At 58.3% G+C, this 21199-nt stretch overlaps 2 protein-coding genes across 3 annotated transcripts in view; one reads left to right on the forward strand and one right to left on the reverse strand.

The window, feature by feature from the left end:
* Positions 1 to 17080, forward strand: part of GNAI2 (G protein subunit alpha i2) — a 100593-nt gene extending 83513 nt beyond the window's left edge. For both annotated transcript variants that reach the window (XM_069865563.1, XM_069865562.1), the window contains exons 2-10: positions 308 to 431; positions 10244 to 10286; positions 10469 to 10610; positions 10944 to 11104; positions 13480 to 13608; positions 14586 to 14715; positions 14923 to 15076; positions 15790 to 15997; positions 16115 to 17080. In XM_069865563.1, coding sequence (XP_069721664.1) covers positions 314 to 431; positions 10244 to 10286; positions 10469 to 10610; positions 10944 to 11104; positions 13480 to 13608; positions 14586 to 14715; positions 14923 to 15076; positions 15790 to 15980 — 1068 coding nt within the window. In that variant the 5' untranslated portion in view covers positions 308 to 313 and the 3' untranslated portion in view covers positions 15981 to 15997; positions 16115 to 17080. The remainder of the gene's footprint in view (positions 1 to 307; positions 432 to 10243; positions 10287 to 10468; positions 10611 to 10943; positions 11105 to 13479; positions 13609 to 14585; positions 14716 to 14922; positions 15077 to 15789; positions 15998 to 16114) is intronic.
* A 699-nt stretch (positions 17081 to 17779) lies between these two features.
* GNAT1 (G protein subunit alpha transducin 1) lies at positions 17780 to 21199 on the reverse strand. The gene is made up of 8 exons (XM_069866294.1): positions 20958 to 21199; positions 19729 to 19771; positions 19429 to 19570; positions 19196 to 19353; positions 18984 to 19112; positions 18782 to 18911; positions 18546 to 18699; positions 17780 to 18258 (listed from the first exon to the last, which is right to left on the reverse strand). The coding sequence occupies exons 1-8, from the start codon at positions 21061 to 21063 to the stop codon at positions 18068 to 18070; spliced, it is 1053 nt and encodes a 350-aa protein (XP_069722395.1). The 5' UTR covers positions 21064 to 21199; the 3' UTR covers positions 17780 to 18067.

A 21199-nucleotide genomic window follows, 5' to 3' on the forward strand; every position in this document is an offset into this window, starting at 1 on the left:
GCCCATCTAACAAATCATACGACAGTGGCCACGCCCCCCTAGCAACAAGCCCCCGCCCCTTCCGGCGTTACCGCCTCGCGTGGCCCCGCCCCTCGCAGCCAGGCCCCGCCCCTTCCGGCGTTACCGCCTCGCGTGGCCCCGCCCCTCGCAGCCAGGCCCCGCCCCTTCCTGCATGGCCCCGCCCCTCGCGGTCAGGCCCCGCCCCCTCCCGCCGTTACCGCCCCGCGTGGCCCCCGCCCCTCGCGTCCAGGCCCCGCCCCTTCCCCCGCGTGGCCCCGCCCCCGGGCGCGCAGCCGGGCCGGGCAGAGCCGCCATGGGCTGCACCGTGAGCGCCGAGGACAAGGCGGCCGCCGAGCGCTCCCGCATGATCGACAAGAACCTCCGCGAGGACGGCGAGAAGGCGGCGCGGGAGGTGAAGCTGCTGCTGCTCGGTGAGAACACCGGGAATCCCCCCCCCCCCCCTCCCCCCACGCCCCCACCGAGACCCCTCCCGGGATCCCCCCCCCCCCGCCCCGCCCAGTGGCCACCGTGGCTACCAGCCCGCGGGGATGCTGGCCCCGCCCCGGGGTCCCGCAGGAGGAGGGGGGGGGGTCCAGCCCAGGTTTTGGGGTGTCCCCGCCAGCAGCGGGGTGCCTGCCCCTCCCCGAGCCCCGGGGGCACCCCCCGGATGGGGGTGAGAGCCCCACAGCGACCCGCGGGATCCCCCCAACCCAGCCCTGGCTTTAGGGGTTTCACCCAGGAGCGGGATATCGGCCTCATCCCGGGTCCCTGGGCGCTCCCCCCACTGGAATAGGAGCAGCAAACCTTGGGGATCCCTCCTGGAGTGGGGCGCCAGGCTTTGGGGATCCCTCCTGTGGATTCCAGGGATCCCTTTGGGTCCCTGGTCTCTCCCTCCACTGGAATAGGAGCAGCGAACCTTGGGGATCCCTCCTGGAGCGGGGCGCCAGGCTTTGGGGATCCCTCCTACGGAGCCCTCTTGGAATGGGGTCCCAGCCCCACCTGGGGCTTTGCTTATCCCCTCAAGGACTGGGGTGCCAGCCCCACTCTGGGATTTGGGGATCCCCCTCTACGGCACAGGATGCCAGCCCTCCAGCAAGCCTTGGATGCTCCTCTAGGAGTGGGGTGCCAGCCCCACCCTGGACCATAGGGTTCCCACCAAGATGGGGGCTCTGGCTCCACCCTGGGCCGTGGGGTTCACCCCAGGACTGGGCTTCCAGCCCCTCCTGGACTGTGAGGTTCACCCCAGGATTGGGCTTCCAGCCCCCCCTGGACCATGGGATTCCCCCTGGGATATCAGGGTTGCCAGTCAAACCCTGGGCTCCCCCCAGGATTGGGGTTCTAGCTCCCCCCTGAACCAAGGGAGGAGGACACCAGTCCAACCCTGATCTTTGGGGGACCCTGCTGTGATACTGGCCCCCATCCCCATCGGTGTCCAGCGTAGGGACATCTATTTTGGGGTGCAAGTGGGGGCAGCTCGGCTCTCCCTCTCCAGGCCTGCCTGGGACCCCCGGCTGCACTTGGGGGGCTCCTCTGGGGGCTCCCCTCGCCATGGCCCCAGCCCAGCTGGGGTGGAGGTGGCTGGGCTGCTGGGCCCCCACTGCCCCACGCCTCCCCCTGCCAGGGCGCTGAGCCGGAGCTGAGCCCCCCCATCCCTCCATGGGGAGACGGGGGGCTCATGGAGAGGCGGGGGGGCTCTGCTGGCTGGCTCTGCCCCATGGGTACCAGATTTTCACCCCGATAACGGGCTGCTGGCGCTCTTCAAAGCACCCCGGCGATGCTGCCGTGGGCGTTCGCAGCCCTGCCCTGCGCCTGCGGGTAAGGCAGCCGCTTATTTCGTTTAATTTATGACTTCTTTTGAATAACTCCCAGTTGGGATTTGTATTCCCTTTCCAAAATTCCCAGGGAGAGCCTCGCTCCCGGCGTGACGCGGGAGCGCGTGGGGCTCCCACGGAACCGTGGGGTGGCGGGACCCGAGATGGGCAGAGAAATCCCCGGCTGGTGCCCGGGGAGCGCCGGCAGAAAATGTCTTTGGGCTCGTCGCCATCGACAGAGGAAGCCGCCAGCAGCAGGAAGTCGAAATCCGGCAGCCCTTTATTTGCTCAACCCCTGCCTGCCTTGAGAAAGACGTAATTAACGCCTTGAGAGCGCTCGGAGGGGAGATGTTGATTTTTATTTCGTTTTGGCCTTGGTGCGAGCCCGAACCCCACGCTGGGGTGCGTGGACGGGGGGTTCTGTGATGTCTCAGCGGGGTTCGCTGGTTGTGCAAGCTCCCCGAGCCGCTTGTTTCCGGGGAGCGGAGGGCGCTGCTGGAGCGAAACCCCATGGGGTTTGCAAGATGCTGGGGAAACACGTGGTCCCCGCTTCGCTGCGAGCTGATCCCGGGCTCTGCTCCTGGCTTGGCTCCTCTTGAACCGTTGCCTGGGGTGAAATAACCGTGCCAGGGGGTGCAGCCATCCAGAGGGGTTTGGCAACCCCTTTCCGCAGGTCGCCGGGGGCTGGCTGGGGTGGGTGGCATCAGCACTGGGTACCCGGGTTGAGGAGCCCGGGCGGTTGGTGTTTGGCATCACCAAGAGGTGGCCAGGGGGCTCCCCGGTTGGTGAGGTTCATGGCACCTCAATCCTGTGTTGGAGCAGGAGGAGGAGGAGAGCCACGCTCCGTTCTGCTGAGGCTGATGTTTATGAGCAGCATTTCTAATCTCAGGTGGTTTCTAAACTCAAAAATAAGCGAAGTGGCTCTATTATTATTATTATTATTATGTTTATTATTATTATTATGTTTATTATTATTATTATGTTTATTATTATTATTATGTTTATTATGTTTATTTTTTTAATGGTTCTTTTCAGTTGCAAATAACACCTGAGCCTTGGGTCACTGCTGCCCATTTCAGAGCTGAGCCACAGCCTGAAAATCCTCCTGAGCTGCCAGGGAGCAGCTAGGGACGTGGGGCCGATGTTGCCCCCCTGGAAGCTGCCGCTCACAGCATCCTCCCCTCCACAAACACCCCTTGAGGCGAGGACGTGGTGCTGGGTGGATGCCCCTGGCATCCCTGCTCCCCACCCTTCCTCCCGCTTATGTTTTTTTCCCATGGTAGGAGGAAAGATCAGGGAGGAAAACGGCTTCACCCTTCATGCCGGCGTGAAGAGGACGTACCTCTTCCAAGCACCACACGGTTTTTGGTGGCAACTGGTGCCGCCCTGCAGCTGCGTCTCGGTGCTGCCAGCGCAGCTGGGCAGGATGTGATGCGAGGAGAGAGGGATGGTGGTGGCGGCAGCGGGAACGCGGGATCGTGCCGGCCACCGGCTCAACAGAGGGCTTGGGGCTGACCCGTGAAGCCACCTCAGCTCGGTGCCGTGCGCTGCGCGTGGCTGTGAGCCTGCTTCTGGCTTTCCTGCGTGGTGGGTGAGGTGAGAGGGGTGGATGTGTGCCATCCGTGCATCCCAGCACCGCTCCCGCTGGGCTTTTCCTCTGCTGTTTGGCGGCTCTGGCTAACGGGTTGCGTGCTGGATGGTTTGAAGCTCTGGTCTCTGGTGAGAAGACCCTAACGAAGCGATCCCCCTACCTAATGATGTAATCCTCCACATCCCTGCTTGGGAAACCAGCAACCTCCCAAGGTTTTGGTGCTGGGAGAGGCTGGGAGCTGCTACTGGCATCTGAAGTTCCTCAGCTCCGCAGCATCGATCCCATGTGGTGGTGCTGCCGCCGGCTCCTTGGCATCACCAGGGCTCAAACCACTGGAATCGCTGGGCAGCAGTGAAAGTTGAGTCCTGCTAAGCCCATCACCCTGTTTGTGGGAGCTGGGATGCTCCAGGGTGATGCAGGCGTAGCAGCAGAGAAGGGATCACCGCCTTCAAAGCCTCTAATTCCTTATCTTCCTACAGAGGATTAAGAAAACAAGAGGATTTCTTGGCTGCTTGGGAGGCATTAGGGGTAAGGAGGGCACCTGGGCTGGGGAAGACACCAGCGGGTTGATCCTTGGTACCTTTCGATGGTGTTTATAGGTGGAGATGCAATCCCTGGGGGGGAGGATGCTCCCCTTGCACCCAACCCGAGCTGGGTGGCAGCCGAATAAATCGAGAGGGGTAAATGGAGCAGGGTAAATGGAGCAGGCAGCTGCCTGTGCCCAGCCCTGTGGCCAGGGCGAGGGCGGACGGGGCAGGGCTCCGCAGCGTTAGATTTATTTTTTTTTGAGGCTTGCATAAAAATAGAGGAAGGGAGGGACCAGCTGCGACTTTCGGAGGCTGCGTTGCCCCGGTGCTGCCCTGGGCTTGCGTGCAAGCGGCTGGGTTTGCTGGGTTTCATCAGGTTTTGGGGTTTTGGTTTTGCCCCTTCTCCTGCCCCAGCCTGGGGTGATGGGAGGGGACCAGGTCCTGCTTTCGATGGGGACGCTCTTGGGGTCCTGGTGGTGTTTCTGGCCACGGAGCAGGAGGTGTGGAGGCAGGGAAGAGCTCAGTGTTTGTAGATCTAGGGGGGCCCCACATCCAACCCCCCAGAGCCGGTGGCCGGGCTTGGGATGGGATGAAGGAGCCTGGCACCCAGGTCCTGGGATGGGCCACCACGATGTCCCCACTGGTGACATCCCAGCTGTCCTCTGCTCTGAGTTTAGTTGCATCCAGGACAAGCAGCAGGTTTACATGGATATATTTTAGATAGATTTTTTACATGTGTGTATTAGAAATGTATTTTTTACATTGAAATATATATATCTTCAGGGGTTTGTATTGGTTTTTATATAGAGAGTCTTGGGAGTTTTGTATATATATTTAGTTTTTTGTATATACATCTTCTTTCTTATAAATATATATATTTTTTCTGCATATACATCTTGGTTTTATATATACATTGCTCTTCTCTGTTTATATATTGATTTTTTTTTATATGGAACTATATATATATTAGTTTCTCAATATATAAACCAATATATATGCAGCTGCAATATATATCTTGGTCTTTCAATATATGAACCAATATATATCTTGAGTTTTCAATATATGTGCAGTTTCAATATATATTCAATATATATTGGTTTTTCAATATACATATGTTGGTTTTTCAATATAAATATATATATGTAGTTTCAATATATATCTTGAGTTTTCAATATATGTGCAGTTTCAATATATATGTTAGGTTTTCAATATATAAACAAATATCAATATTGATTTTCATATATATATATGCAGCTTATATATATATATATATAATTTTTTCAGTATATAAACAAATATAGGTATTGGTTTTCCAATATATACATATATATATATGCAGTTTCAATATATATCTCAATATATAAATGAATATATATATATATATATCAGGTTTTCAATATATAAACTAATATATGTATCGGTTTTCCAAGATATATAGAGATATATATATGCATTTTCAATATATATCTTGGCTTCTCAATTTATAAGCCAATACATATCTTGGTTTTTCAAGATATATATATGCATTTTCAATATGTATCTTGGTTTTTCAATATATAAGCCAATATATATCTTGGTTTTTCAATACGTATATATGCATTTTCAATATATATATTGGTTTTTCACTCTATATTCATGAGCTGCTGGGTTTCCTGCTGGGTGCTGGGCCAGCGAGTGGGTTTCCAAGCCAGAGTCCGGCTGAATCACCGGAGCTGGGGGAGCTGAGTAATCCTCCATCCCTGCTGGCGCCACACCCGGGAGCGAGCAGGGGGCAGGACGGAGGCGATGGTGGCACCGGGACCATCGTCCTTCCCGTTGCCCATTTATTGCTGCTTTAATGTCTGCGTTGACCGCTTAGGATGGGGGGGTCTGCGCCTCCCTGGGGTTTGAGAGGGATGCAGGGAGCGTAGAATCATAGAATCATAGAATCATAGAATGGTTTGGTTGGAAAAGACCTTTGAGGTCATCGAGTCCAACCACACCTGTCCACTACTAAACTACATCACTGAGCGCCTCATCTACCCGTCTTTTAAACCCCTCCGGGGATGGGGACTCCACCACCTCCCTGGGCAGCTGTGCCAGGGCCTGAGAACCCTTTTAGAGAAGAAATTTTTCATAATGTCCAAGCTGAACCTGCCCTGGTGCAACGTGAAGCCATTTCCACTTGTCCTATCGCTGTCGCTTGGGAGAGGAGCCCGGCACCCACCTCTCTGCGCCCTCCTCTCAGGGAGTTGTAGGGAGCATCTCCCCATCACAGCATCCTGGAGTGGCTGAGGGGGTTTGGTGGGTGGTGGTCTTCAGGACCCCCCCTTTTCCAGACCTGAGCCCCAAAATAGACCCTGGTGACTCCAAATGTAACTGGGAGGAGGGGACAACTCGATGCCGCCACCACCAAACTGTACAGGGGCTCTTCCCAAGCCACCCCAGCGCTGGCACAGTCAGGGAAGGGGACAGGGAAAAGCAAACTCTCTGGCTGGGGCAGAATCAGAGCAGCAAAGTTCCAGGATTCCTGGAAAAAAAGCAGCACAAGGATAGTTTTATCCAGCTTAACACCGGCAGCCCTTGATGGCACTGGGGGTGCACTTGCCGTGCGCCCCCTTTCCACACTCTCCTCCCCTGCGTGCTCCGAACATCCTTCCTGCTGCTGATTTATTTTGACCGTAATTATTTTTGTGGAGTTTTTTTTTCCAGGCTGAGCTGTGTCTCCATCGACTGCTTAGGATAGGGGTGGAATGGTTGGACTCGATGATCCGGTGGGTCTCTTCCAACCTGGTGATTCTATGATTCTATCTGCACCTCCTTGGTGCCCCCCAATTTTTTGGGTTCCTGGGTGTGACGCAGTATCTCACCGGGTCCTCCTGGGATCCAGCCAGCCCCGTGCTGGAATGGGACAGCCCCTGGGAAAAACTCCCTGTGTCACTTTTAAAAAAACACGATTATTTTTACAGCAATTTTCCATCTATTTCGGCTTGGCAGGAAAATGTCGAAGGGAATCTCTTTTTATTATTAATTTTTTTTGAGTCTTTAGGGTGCTTTTGTAAGCCCCGTTGGATGATGGGGATCCCACGGGTGTCAAGCGGGGTGGGCTTTGCTCTTTCCAACCCTGTCCTGCAGGGGTGGGGCTCGCAGGGTTGTCTGGCACTAAAAACCCTCAGTAAATCCACACACAAATACCAGCTGCTGTTTGCTGGGCTGGGAAACCTTGCCAGCACGGTGGCTGGGGATGGGGCTTCGGATGCCGATGATGGAGATGGCCCTGAACCCGCTGGTGGATTGAATTTCCAGCTTCTTCCCCGTAATAAGGAATATTTTCCAGCTGTGCATTGCTTCCATCCACGCCTGAAAGCATAAAACAGGATGGTGGCGAGATGGAAAATCCCCTCTTGGCGAGGCAGGGTGAGGTGGACCCCGAAACCGGTGACCAGCTCCTTAAATATACAGATTTAAACATATGCTGGCCATAAATACATCACATTAAATGTATGCTGGCCAGGAGGCAGCAGAAACCACAGGCTGCAAAATATACGGTGGCTGAATGAATTTCTTGCCAGCAGATTAACGGGGAATTTTGGAGCTGTGGGGCAGCGCTTGCTTGGTTCAAATTTTTAATATTATTTTTAACAAGAAAAAAAAGGGGGGAAATCGGCTTGAAAGAGCGTTTTTCCTCCTATTTTTGATGGGTCCTGCTCTGATGGGGAGTGATTAATAGGAATGATTGGACTCGATGATCCTGTGGGTCATTTCCAACCTAATGATTGTATGATTCTATGGTTTGAGGGCCATGGGTTCAGCCCGTGGTGGTTCTTTTTTTGTCCCCTGCGATGCTTGGCCAGCACGAGGGGGTCCTAAGGGTGTGAAGCCCCTCTGAAACCACCTAGTTTGGGTGGGAGGGTGGAAACGGGTGGCTGGCACCCTGCCCAGGGATTGTTTTGGGGCTGAATGGACGGTAGCCAGGGTTTTCCGGGGATTGGAAACCCTTCCCTTGCGCTGTGCTTGTTTGAGGAGGGCAGGAAGGGTCCCCACACTCTCAGCTGGGTGGAAATCGCTTCTCTGGGGGCGCTGGGGTGCCCGGCAGATGCTGGGGATGGGTTGGGGGAAGGACACGGCTTCCTCAGCAATTACCTGGCCCCTTCCTTAGGCAAAGGTGAGGATTTGAAAGGGAAATTAGAGCCGAGGCTGGGGGGAACCACACACCCCGCTAATTGCTGCAGTCCCAGGGTCAGGCAGAGTGGAAGGTTGGGGGACAAACTTATCTGCTACCTCACCCTTGGGATGCTTATCAGAGGGTCCTCGCTTGCCGTGTGCCTCAGTTTCCCTGTCCAGGCAACCCTAGGGAAGAAGGGGGTCAGGCACAGTGAACGCAGTCGGCAGTGACCTCTGAGCGTGCCGGTACGGGGCGGCCTTGCCAGAAAACATATTTAGTGGAAAAAATGAAGGGATCTACCGAGTCCTTCCCTCCGCTGCTCCCAGCTGCGGGCAGGAGTTGCCAGCGCTGACCGCAACCACCGAGCCGGCTGCGCTGGCTGTGCCGGGGGCCGTGTCAGCATCCCAAGGGCGCCGGCGGAGGCTGGATCCGCAGTGTATGGTCTGTATAGATTTGATACAGCCCCAATCTTGAGGGGCTCCACGCGATGCGGTGAGCAACAAAGCTGGTGAGGGGGCTGGAGAGCAGGTCTTACGAGGAGCGGCTGAGAGAGCTGGGGGGGTTTAGCCTGGAGAAGAGGAGGCTGAGGGGAGACCTCATTGCTCTCTCCAACTACCTGAGAGGAGGTTGTGGAGAGGAGGGAGCTGGGCTCTTCTCCCAAGTGACAGGGGACAGGACGAGAGGGAATGGCCTCAAGCTCCACCAGGGGAGGGTCAGGCTGGACATCAGGAAAAAAATTTTTCATGGAAAGGGTCATTGGTCCCTGGCAGAGGCTGCCCAGGGAGGGGGTTGAGTCCCCTTCCCTGGAGGTCTTTAAGGGACGGGTGGACGAGGCACTAAGGGACATGGTTTAGTGTTTGATAGGAATGGTTGGACTCCATGATCCGGTGGGTCTCTTCCAACCTGGTTATTCCATGATTCTATGATGCCCATGGGGTACGTGCCCACCACCCAGGCTGCGTTCAGGCTGATGACATGGGCAGAAGGCGTTTGCTCCCTCCGGCTGAGTCGCAGCTGGCATGGCAGGCTCTGTTTTTCCTGGTTAATTTTAGCATAATCTCAAATTTTTTCTTTTTTTTTTCTTTTTTTTTTTTTCTTTTTTTTTAACTCTTTTTAAACTCCTCTGTAATCGTTCTTCCCCCTCTGTGGCCGTGCTGGCGCAGCCCTGCCGCTGCCTGCTTGGGGCCCCCTGTGAGGGCAGCTCGAGGACAAGGACAGCGGCAGAGGGACCTCAGAGATGGGTGGAAGAGGACAGAGGAACAGGTTTGGCTTTGGTGTCCTGTGGGATTGGCACCTGCAGGCAGGGATCACACCAGGCTCCGGGTGAAGGGGGCTCGTTCTGAGGGTGAGGTGAGCCAGGCACTCATTCATCTTGGTGGCACTCCCTGCCCAGCGAGGGGACAAGGGACATGCGCCATCCAGCTTCCCCTTTGAGCTTCCCCTTTCTTGCAGCCAGAGTGACTTCATTCTTTCTCTGCTCCCAGCCCAGGAAGGGAGGGCTGGGCCAGGAGCTGCACGCAGGGGTGACATCGCCGAGGGGGACAGCATGGCCAAAAGGGAGCCTGAGGCTGATCCCACCGGAGGATGCAGCGGCTTCTTCCCAAGCTCCCTGGGGTTCTTGGCTTTGGGTGCCTGGCCTCCTGCCCGTTCCTGGTTGCAAGAGCATCTCTGCATCCCGGCCAGTGCCAGCTCCAGGCATGAGCATGTGGTAGGGCTGGTGCTCCCATCATCCCCTGGCACAACAGGGATATGGGATGAGGATGCAGCACCTAAGCTCAGGCTCTGTGATGAAGAGCTCTGGGATGAAGGCTTTGTGATGAAGGGATGGGCTTAGCCCCCATCGCCAGGTGTTCCCCACTCCTCAACTCACCCAAAGCCGGAGCTGCCAGCCATCTCGGCTGTCGCACACGCAGACTGTGGGGCAAATTTAGTGCTCGGTGCCATTTTCCTGGCCCAGAGCAGGCATTTCTCCTCTCCAGAGCTATTGCAAGATCTCCTTGGGCTCCACTTTCCCTCCCCCTTTCTCAGTTCTGACATTCCTGGTGCCTGTCCAAGCATCTGCTCAGCTGGAAACTCTTCTCTGAAGTTCAGGGGGGAGTCCCAGTAGAGTGGGAGTCCCTGGCTTTGGGCAGCGTCTCACTGCTCATCCCTCCTTCTCATTTCTTTGCAGGTGCTGGCGAATCGGGGAAGAGCACCATCGTCAAACAGATGAAGTGAGTGATCCCCACACCATTTCTGTGGCTGACACCGCGCAGACCTTGGCCGCAGGCTCTGGAGACGGTGGCTAGCTGGCAAAGGCTCCCCATGAGTGTTTCCACAGAGCATGAGTTGGGGGGCAGCACCCTGGGGTGCCCCGCAAAGGCCTGACCTGGCCTGTGTCTCTCCCTTGCCCCAGGATCATCCATGAGGATGGCTACTCAGAGGAAGAGTGCAGGCAGTACAAAGCCGTGGTCTACAGCAACACCATCCAGTCCATCATGGCCATCATCAAGGCCATGGGCAACCTGCAGATTGATTTTGGAGACTCCTCAAGAGCGGTGGGTGCCCTCCCTGCCTGGCAGGGGTAGCGATTCTCAGGGGGAGAAAGCAAAATGTGCCCAGAGCTGGACCAGGATTAAGGGCAGCCTTGCCCAAACCCTGCTGGTCTCTGGCTAGCTGTGACCTCGTGTCCCTGGCACTGAGCATGGGGGACCCAAAGCACAATCCGTGCTTGGCCTGCTGCTTCCCTTGGGTTTTATCCCCATCCTTTATTGGAGCTCTGGCACTGCCGTCCAGGTGCGAGTTGGTGGGTTCCGATCGGGTCCTTTGGGGCAGAGAGAGCTTCGAGAACCCCATGTCGATGGATGCCTGAGGCCTGTTTTTCCTTGCAGGATGATGCTCGGCAGCTGTTTGCGCTCTCCTGCACCGCCGAGGAGCAGGGCATCATGCCCGAGGACCTGGCCAACGTGATCCGGAGGCTGTGGGCTGACAACGGGGTCCAGGCTTGTTTTAACCGCTCCCGAGAGTACCAGCTGAACGACTCCGCTGCCTAGTGAGTACCCCTGCTCCTCTTCTCTAGCTCGGCTGGATCTGAGCCCTGTGAGTTGCTTTGTTTTTATTGAGCAACAGAAAATTCCTCCTCTGGGGGCTGCTGTTCCCCGTCACCAGGCTTGGGGGCTGTTGCTGCCACTTCCCACCCGGTGTTGAGGATGAGCTGGAGCAGAACTGGGAAGGCGGATGTTTCGAAAGCCGTTTCCTCCTTAGACAGGGTGATGCATCCCTCGGGTTGGGGAGGACTAGGACATCCCCCTCCTGCTGCTGCTCTGTGCCCACTACCCTTCCCCAGGGATGCTCTCCCCTGGCCTCCCAGAGATGACTCCCCTCTGTGTGAGTGCAGCTCATGGACCTTCATGGTCTGGGAAGGCAGGAAAAAGCCCCCCCAAAAAAGCACTGGGGACCCTGATGGCTGAGGATGCACCAGAGGCTTTTCTTTTTCTCTTTAACTGAGTTTATACGGAAAGACTTGGCATTACTCTAGCGTATTAGCCAGGAAACCAGTGTTTAGGTAGATAAATTGCCTGCATCTGGTTGGGTTTATCTCAGAAGAGATTTAATAAATAAGTTAATCTGCCTAAAGTATGATTGCTAGGGAGGGTAGGGTGAGGTGGGGTCCCGAGGCTGTATTTAGCTCACACAGAGCCCTCCTGCCGTCTCTGCCCAGACCCCTCGTGGTAAAGCAGTGCCGGGGGGAGCTCGTGGTGTACTGGGAACCCCCTACCAAACTGGTCCTGCTGGTGATGAGCACTCTGGGGGCTGCTCGGTCCCCCTGCGTGTCATCCCAGCCATCCCCTCACACCCAGCATCGGCAGGTCCCACTTCGGCCCTGGAGTCACTGGGGGGGAAGAGGTTGCAGGAAGGCTCCTGGCAAGTTGCAGACTCTGGAGAAGCTCCTCCTGGCACTTTGCTCCAGCGCTCGTGGCTTTCGCTTCCTCCTGCTCTGCAGCCGCCCGCCCTCCCTGGCCCCTGGCCCCATCTCTGCCCAGCCAGCACCACCGTGGATGCTGATTTGGAGGTTGGGGAGACCTGGCAGCTTGCACGTACAGTTTGAACAAAAACACCTGCCAAGTGTCTGCAGATCGAGTATCGATGCAAGTGTCTTTATGGAGCGCTTGGCACATTATGGGATTGCACAGGTATTAATTCGAGGCCCCCTTGAGCTGTTCCTCCAGCCTTTCTGCAGCCCCACAGAGGGGCTGGTGTGGTACCCAGCGCTCCATCCATCCTCGTGGGAATGCTACACCTGCGGTGCTGCCGTCGGCTCATGGGGACGAAGATCCCTGTGCCGTGCCCGGCACGCAGCCTGTGCACCCCCAGCTCTTCGCTGCACCCGCAGCCTCCTCCTCCGCGGCCCCTTGCGGTGCCAGAGCCCGGGGTGCCGGGCTGGGCGCGAGGTCCGAGTGCCGCTGGCCCCACGCACAGCGCTGCTGCGGTGTTTCCTGTTTTTCTGTCAGTCGGAGGCCGCGTGTGTTTCCGGCTGTTTCTGCTCTGCGCTGGCCCCCCCGCCCTCGCACCCACAGCTGGGACCCGGGGCACCCACAGCTCCGGCTTTGCCACAGGGTTTTCCTGGAGCTGGCGAGCGGCCGTGCTGTTGTCGGAGCCGAGGATCCCCGTGGCCTCGCGAGCTTTAATCTGGCTTTCACCAGCTTATGGGGCTGCAAACACCTTAATTAGCACAAGCCTAATTTGCTTAAAGGAGCCCGTTTGGAATAACCCAATTAAAGCGATGTGAGCTGGAGAAGTCGAACCCTGCCTCGATCCCCTTGGCATCCCTCAGCCCATCCCAGAGGCTGCTCTGGGGATCGAGCCACCACTGCTGCCTGGAGCTGGGATCCAGCAGGGCTGCGGCAAGCGATGCTGGTCCTGGGGGGCTCGGGGTGGGCAACAGCCTCCGACCACGCTGCCTCCTGTCCCTCTGACCACGCTGCTCCCTGTCCCTCCGACCGTGCTGCCCCGTGTCCTCCGGCTGCGCTGCTCCCGCTTCCTCCCAGGACGCCGTCTCTTTGTGTTTTTTGACTATAAATGGCACGGCGCCATCGATTGTTTCCGCCAGCGCTGCAGCCGGTTGCCATAGCAGTGAATGCTTTCCTCTTGCTGTTTCCCCTGTGCAAAGGGCTGGGGAAATGGAGGGGAGCCCCCCAGCTCCGGCTGCATCCCCTGCCTGGCCTCCAGTGCTGGCACAGAGCATCCCTTTGCCACTGGCAACTGGATACCCTGCCTGTCTGATGCGGATCCTAGGATAGGGATGGGATCTGCTGTGCTGCCCAGCTTGGAATGGGTGATGCCAGGGCATCAGTGGGGCAGCGTGGGGTTGCTGCGTGGGCTTTGAGTGGGTCCGGCCTCTACAACACCTTTGTGCTCCCTCCCCAGCTACCTGAACGACCTGGAGAGGATAGCCCGTGCCGACTACATCCCCACCCAGCAGGACGTGCTGCGCACCAGGGTGAAGACCACCGGCATCGTGGAGACCCACTTCACCTTCAAGGACCTGCACTTCAAGTATGTGTGACCCTTAATTTCCCTTTTGCCTTTTGTAAGGCCAAAAATAAAAAAAAACCTTCCTCCCTGTGCCAGGCGAGATGCTGCTTGCACACAGCTGCATCTTTCCCTCCCAGCTTTGCTCATGGCGGGAGCTGCTGCCTCAGAGAGAGCGGAAACTGCTGAAATAGCTGGAGCAGCCTCAAAAAAACCCTCAGAGGGCTCAGCCCGGGGGCGGATCCAGGCTCTGGCGAGGAGGGGAAGGGGGAAGGCGTCCTCTGGCTGCTGTGACGCTGCTTCCGCCGCAGGAAGGGTGCTGGGTGGGAGCTGGGGAGTCTCAGGATCGGACACCATTTCTACTCCCCACTGGCACTCTGGGGTCGTTTGCCACTGAAAACCCACGGGAAATAATCAGGGTTCTGGTTTCCAAGGCAAAAAGCCGACTTCGCGCACAGCCTGGGGGATTTAGTCACTTGGCAACGGAGCTGCTGGGGTCCCCTCTGAGTGCAGAGACCCCAGTTCACCGCAGTGGGATGGCGATGCTCGGTCTTGCCTCTCCAGGGCCATGCTTTGGAGGTGGCAACGGGACAGAGAGGGTGTTCCTGGGGCTGGGACGCAGCGGTAAGGATGTTTTGCCCACTGCGGGAGAGGCGTGTGATGCACGAGAATCATCCCGTGAGCCCCCAGCTGAGCACCAGTGGCTCCAGAAAAAAATCCCAGTGCCCTTTCTGGAGCAGATTGCTGAGAGAATCTTGCTGACACCCCTAAGGAGAGGGGGATTTGCTCCATCTGGAAAGTGAGCCCCGACACCGCCCTGTAGCTGGGGTGGGCAGTGGGTGTCAGGGCAGATCCACAGCACCAGCAAAATCCCTGCGCTGCGCTCCTCCTGCCCTGGTGATTTTGCCTTCTGGGCAGCTGGGGAAACTGAGGCAGGGAGCGGGGTGAGGGTGGTGGGCACGGGAGGTGCCGCCCATCGCGATGCTGCCTCTCCCCTGCAGGATGTTCGACGTGGGTGGGCAGCGCTCAGAGCGGAAGAAGTGGATCCACTGCTTCGAGGGGGTGACTGCCATCATTTTCTGCGTGGCCCTGAGCGCCTACGACCTGGTGCTGGCTGAGGATGAGGAGATGGTGAGTCAGGACAGGATGGAGATGGCACCATGACCTGTCCTCTCCTTTCGGGAGCACCCCTTCCTCTGGTGGCCACCAGCGCCCCAAGCTGGCCCCTTGGTAGCCCTGCCTGGGCTGGCTGGAGCCCAAGGGGGTGGCAGGTTGGACAGAAGGGTGGGTGCTGCTTGGGGGTCCCTGCCCGGCTTATGTTGCCGTCTTCCCTTCCAGAACCGGATGCATGAGAGCATGAAGCTATTTGACAGCATCTGCAACAACAAGTGGTTCACAGACACATCCATCATCCTCTTCCTCAACAAGAAGGACCTCTTTGAGGAGAAGATCGTGCACAGCCCCCTGACCATTTGCTTCCCTGAGTACACAGGTACTGCGGCGTCCCTTGGTGCCCCCACTGGTCCCCAGGAGATGCTGGGGATGGAGGAGGTGGCTGTCCTGTGCCCAGGAAGCAGCTCGTTGGGGCAGCCAATGGGGTGCAGCGGTGTTTGGAGCGCTCTGGGGATGGGGGAAGATCACATATCATAGAATCACCAGGTTGGAAAAGACGCCCAGGATCATCGAGTCCAACCATTCCCATCAATCACTAACCCATGTCCCTCAGCACCTCGTCCACCCGTCCCTTAAACCCCTCCAGGGAAGGTGACTCAACCCCCTCCCTGGGCAGCCTCTGCCAGGGACCAATGACCCATGAAAAATGTTTTCCTTATGTTCAGCCTAAACCTCCCCTGGCGGAGCTTGAGGCCATTCCCTCTCGTCCTGTCCCTTGGGAGAAGAGCCCAGCTCCCTCCTCTCCACAACCTCCTTTCAGGGAGTTGTAGAGAGCAATGAGGTCTCCCCTCAGCCTCCTCTTCTCCAAGCTAAACACCCCCAGCTCCCTCAGCCTTTCTTCATAAGATGAGGAGTGGGAAGAAGGGGCAGCAGCCCTGGTGGGACTTAGCTGAGTCTGTGCCTGGGGAGCATCAATCTGGCATTAGGGTGGTGGCTGCGGCAGCGTGGAGAGCCCAGCCAAGCCAAAACCCTTTGGTGCCGGAGGAGGTCCCTGGGCGACCACAGGGCAGCCCAGCATCTCCTCCTTCCCAGGGGCCAACAAGTACGATGAGGCGGCCAGCTACATCCAGAGCAAGTTCGAGGACCTGAACAAGCGGAAGGACACCAAGGAGATCTACACCCACTTCACCTGTGCCACCGACACCAAGAACGTGCAGTTTGTCTTTGATGCCGTCACCGACGTCATCATCAAAAACAACCTGAAGGACTGCGGGCTCTTCTGAGAGCCAGCGCTGCCCAGGTGGGTGGTGGTCCCACTGGTGTCTCCCACGTGGGGTGTCACCCAGCACCCTCTAGGGGTGGGATGGACGCTTTGTCCCCCCTCCCCACCTCCCTCTCACCCCCTGCTCTCTCCTAGGACCCCTGCGCGACGGTGAAGGAAGGACCACGCCGCCCCCCACTCCTGCTTCTCTTCGGATTCATCCCTCTGCCCCCACCCCACAAAGAGACTTTTTGGGGGCCAGCACGGCGGCAGGGCCTGTGTCCCCCCCCGCTGCCTCCGCTTGCCCCTCGCCATCCTCCTCGTCGGCGTCCCCCTTTCTGCCTTCCTGAGGAAAATGAGGTTTTCATCTTGGTTTTTTTTTTAACCCCCAGAACCACTCCAGCCCCGCTGTTCGTTCGCTCCCGAGCCCTGGCGCTCTCACTGTTTACATTGCAAGTGTTGCTGGCGCAGGGTGGGGGACGCAGGGGTCCCTTTGGGGACCCCCACCCGGCCCAAACCACAACCGATAACATTCCTTATTTTTTTTGTAAACCAGAAAGCAACAATTAAAAAAAAAAAGGCAACCCCCCCCCCCCACCTCAAAACAAAGCAAAAAAAAAAAAAAACCAAACCCACACCACCCCGGCTGGGGCCAGGTTGCTTTTTAAAGAAACCTTTTTACCAAACTATTTAAAAGCGTCGAGTGCTATGTGGTGGCGGCGGCGACCTCGGTGGCCAAGCCCACCCCCAACCCGTGTGCCTTGGGGAAGGGGGGGGGTCCGCACCCCACCTCGCCTCGCTGCCCCCCCCTGCCCCGCAGCCCCCCGGGGAAGGAGGGTGGGCAGGGGGGGCTGCCTGCTGCCTGTGTCCCCCCCCCACCTCCTCTTTCTAAGCCTAGTTTTGTAGGGCAAGCTCTTGCGTTGAGGCGAGGAGAGCCCGCTGTGTGTGTGTGTGTCCCCCCCCCCCCTCCCGACGCTCCCCAGCCTTTTTGGGGAGCAGGAGGGGTGTGTGTGTGAGGGGGGGGTCGTCTTCTCCGGTGGTGCCTGCGGCCTCGCTTTTCCCACAGGATGTTTTACCGAATTGTTCACATGGTTTGAAATAATAAAATGTAGAAAGAAGAAAAAAAAAAAAAAAGTAAAATGGCATGTACTGATTTCCCCCCTCCTCCCTCCTCCCACCGTGACCCTGGGAAGGAGGCAGCGGGGGTTTGGGGGGTCCCCAAGCTGGGAGAGGGACATGGGGTGGCATCCCATGAGGGTAGGGGTGAGGGTGGCATCCTGGGGAGGGAGCTGGGGTGATGCTGGGGGGCTCTGACCCTGGAGGGGGAGCCAGGACCACGCAGTTGTTGGGGACATGCCGTGACGTGTATCCCTGAGGGAGACCTGGCACCCCCTTCTCCCACAGGGCACTCCAGCTCCAGAGGGCACCCAGGGACACCCCAGCACCCAAGGGACGTCTCCAAAGGGTGCCCAGGACCCCTAGGCAACTAAGGGACTCCGGAGACTTCAGCACTGCTCAGTTCCAAGGGGTTTCTGGAGATCACTCGGCACTCCCCCAGCTTCTCCAAAGAGAACCTGGGACCCCTCAGCTCCAAGGGACACTCGGAGACCCCCACAAGAGCACCCAAGGGACCCCCCAGCACCCCTCAGCTCCAAAGGATTTGCAGGGACCGCTGGTACTCAAGGGATCCCCAGGTCCCTCCAGCTCCAAGGGGTACCCAGGGACCCTCAGCACCCAAGAGATGCCCTCCATATCCCATCAACTCCAAGGGATACCAGGGACCATCACCCTCCAAGGGACCCCCACCTCTCTCAGCTCCAAGGGGTACCAGGGACCACCAGCATCCAAGGGCATCCAGCACCCAGGGTCACCCAGTCCTCAAGAACCTGGAGGCTCCAGGGACTCCTGGCAGCAGCGGGTGCCTCGCAGGGCTGGTGGGGAGGGAAAGCAGGACAGTGCCCCCCACCCAGGGCTGGCTCCGGGACCGAGGGGATCAAATCCTGGGGTTTGGGGCAAGTGGAGATGGCTACCTAGAGCTGGGGCCAGTGGTGGAGCTGGGCTCTGGGGAGTGGGGGGCCCAGGCTGGGGAGGGAACGCTGGGGCTGGGGCTCAGAAGAGCCCACAGTCCTTGAGGTTCTCCTTGATGATGATGTCAGTGACGGCGTCGAAGACGAACTTGACGTTCTCGGTATCGGTGGCGCAGGTCATGTGGGAGTAGATCTCCTTCACGTCCCGCCGCAGGTTCAGCTCCAGGAACTGCAGCTTGATGTAGTTGCCGGCATCGTCGTAGGTGTTGGGACCTGGTTGCATGGCAGTGAGCAAGGTCCCCTCCTTCACCCAGCAACCCCCGGGGTGAGCAAACCTTGGTCCAGGAGCAAGGCTAGAGCAGCATCCCTTGCGTGGGAAGCTGAGGACACCTGGTGGGTGGCTGCTGAGGGTGCTGGCACCCAACCCATCACCACTACCCCATCACCACTAACCCATCACCACCCTCCTGCACCCCCTGCCCCCATAGAATCAATCACCAGGTTGGAGAAGACCCACCAGATCATCGAGTCCAACCATTCCTATCAAATCCCACCCTCACCATCGTAGTCAGGGAAGCAGATGCTGAGATGGGCCTTCTTGATCTTCTCCAGGAAGACGTCCTTCTTGTTGAGGAAGAGGACGATGGAGGTGGTGGCGAAGTAGCGGTGGTTGCAGATGCTGTTGAAGAGGTGCAGGCTCTCGTGCATGCGGTTCTGCGGAGGGACACAGCCCCGTCAGCCCCGTGGGGATGGAGCCACGGGGGCAGGGATCATGTGCCCTGGGAGCCTTCCTCACCACTTCATCATCCTCCACCAGGACCATGTCGTAGGCACTGAGGGCCGCGATGAAGATGATGCAGGTCACCCCCTCGAAGCAGTGGATCCACTTCTTCCTCTCCGAGCGCTGGCCACCCACGTCGAACATCCTGAGCAGGACAAGGGGGTGTCAGCCTATCCCAGCCCTGACACCGACCCCCCCTGGGGGCTCCAACCCCCACCTGAAGTTGAGATCTTTGAAGGAGAACTGGGTCTCGATGATGCCAGTGGTCTTGACACGGGAGCGCAGCACGTCCTGCTCCGTGGGGACGTAGCCGGGGGTCACCAGGCGCTCCAGGTCCGACAGGTAGCTGGCCAGGCACATGGGGAGTGTGAGACACGGGCTGGCACCCCCAACACTCCCACCCCTGCCCAGAGCCCCCACCCCACGTACTAGCCGGCCGAGTCGTTGAGCTGGTACTCGGAGGCACGGTCGAAGCAGGCTTGGATGCCCGTGTCCTTCCAGAGCCGCCCGATGATGTCGGACATCTCCTTGGGCATCGTGCCCTCCTCGATGGTGTCAGCCAGGTGCAGCAGCTTGCGGGCATCGTCCTACGAGGGAGAGAGGCTCAGTGGGGCTGGGGAGCTTGGAGCGACCCCCCTCGCCCACCATGGGGTGCCCCTGACCTGGCGACTCGAGTCACTGTACTGGATGTTGAGGGTGTTCATGGCCCGCACGATGGCCAACATGGACTGGAGCGTGTTGCTGTAGATGATGGAGATGAACTCCAGGCATTCCTCCAGCGAGTAACCATCCTGGTGGATGATCCTGGACAGAGAGGGGGACACGGGGCTGAGTTGGGGACCAAGAGGGTGTGGGGGGAGCAAGGGCAGCCAACACGGGGCCGAGGCGTGGGGTGGGGGCACCCTTGAGTTGTTGGGGCACGGGGACACAGAGGCAGCCAAGCAGCACCCCTCGGCACTCACTTCATCTGCTTGACGATGGTGCTCTTCCCCGACTCTCCTGCTCCTGTGGGGACAAAGCGTGGGTCACGGTGGTGACCGCACCGGCCCCACGGAGGACGTTGGTGGCCATGCCAGGTCTGAGCGCGGGGCAGGGGATTACAGCCTGGTGCCCACGGGTATTAAGGGCTGTAATGGGATCTGCAGCAGCTCACCTGGGGACACGCTTGGGGACCAAGGGGAGGGGTGGGGGACACGGTGGCACCGCAACCCTGCCACCCACCACCCGATGTCCCAAAACTGCGGCAGCGCAGAGGGACGTGCCCTGGGCTGGGTTGAGAGGGCGGCAATGACACCCACGGCCCCACCATCTGCAGGGCATCCCGGTTCACAGACACCACTGGGGAAGCTGGGAGGGTGGTGGCGAGGGCTCCATGGAGTGCCCGGGAGGATGGGATGGGGTGGGGGAGGCTGCCAGCTGGAGGTGCTGGTGGTGAAGGCTCTTGAGATGGGTTGGTTGGGGCTGGGAGGCTGTGGGACTGGGAAGATATTGGGTGGGTGGGTTGGGTTTGGGACATACCTAGAAGATCTTAGGTTGGGCTGTTGAGATGGGTTGTTGGGTTAGGGGTGCCTGACAGAGGGTGGGAGGGGAGAGCTGTTGGACAAACTCGAGAGATGAGCTGCTCTAGGGAACCCTGGAGGTGGGGAGGGGGCTGTTGGGCTTTGGCGGGGTCAGGAATACTTTCTGTTGGGGTGGGTTGGTTGGTTTTAGGGGTACCTGGGAGAGAGAGGCTATTGGGGGCACTCTTGGGTGAAACAGTTGGGTTTAGGGTTTGCTGAAGACATCAGGGAAACATTGGGTGGGCTGTTGGTGTGGGTGGGTTGGGTTTAGGGGCTGCCTGGGAACTGGGGGACTGTTGGGGTGGGCTGGTTGGGTTTAGGGGTGCTGGGGGAGTCAAGGAAACATTGGGTGGACAGTTGGGGTGGGCTGGTTGGGTTTGAGGTTGGGTCTGGGAGTCGTGGGAATGTTGGGTAGGCCAGTTGGGTTTGGGGGTTGGATCTGGGAGTCATGGGAATATTGGAGTGGGCTGGTTGGGTTTCGGAGTGAATCTGGGGGCCATGGGAATGTTGAGTGGGCTGGTTGGGTTTAAGGGAGCGATTCGGGTGGGCCGGTTGGGTTGAGAGGTGCCGGGAGATGCCAGAGGAACATCAGGTGGGCTGTTGGGGTGGGATGGGTGCTGTCCTTTCCATACCCAGCAGCAGCAGCTTGACGGTCCTGGCGTCCTTCTCCGCGTCCTCCTTGAGCTTCTTCTCCAACTCGCGGGAGTGCTTCTCCTCGGCGCTGGCCCCGGCCCCCATCCTCGGCCCCGCGGCCCTGCGGCTCACCCACTCCTTGGAGGTCAGCACCAGGATGGGCAGCGCGTTCCAGCCCCCCGCCGCCTCCAGCGCTCGCCTCCCTGCACCCACCTCGCCCGCCGCCGACTGCCCCGCGGCT

The sequence above is a fragment of the Phaenicophaeus curvirostris genome, chromosome 11, assembly GCF_032191515.1.
Source record: "Phaenicophaeus curvirostris isolate KB17595 chromosome 11, BPBGC_Pcur_1.0, whole genome shotgun sequence".
Classification (NCBI taxonomy): domain Eukaryota; kingdom Metazoa; phylum Chordata; class Aves; order Cuculiformes; family Cuculidae; genus Phaenicophaeus; species Phaenicophaeus curvirostris.

Excerpts from the sequence above, each read along its gene's own strand:
- GNAT1 (XM_069866294.1), bottom strand. The coding sequence starts at position 21,063 with ATGGGGGCCGGGGCCAGCGCCGAGGAGAAGCACTCCCGCGAGTTGGAG. Across the intron at positions 19,772-20,957 it reads CGTCAAGCTGCTGCTGCTGG|GAGCAGGAGAGTCGGGGAAG; the intron begins GTATGGAAAGGA and ends TTGTCCCCACAG. Across the intron at positions 18,912-18,983 it reads TTCAAAGATCTCAACTTCAG|GATGTTCGACGTGGGTGGCC; the intron begins GTGGGGGTTGGA and ends TGTCCTGCTCAG.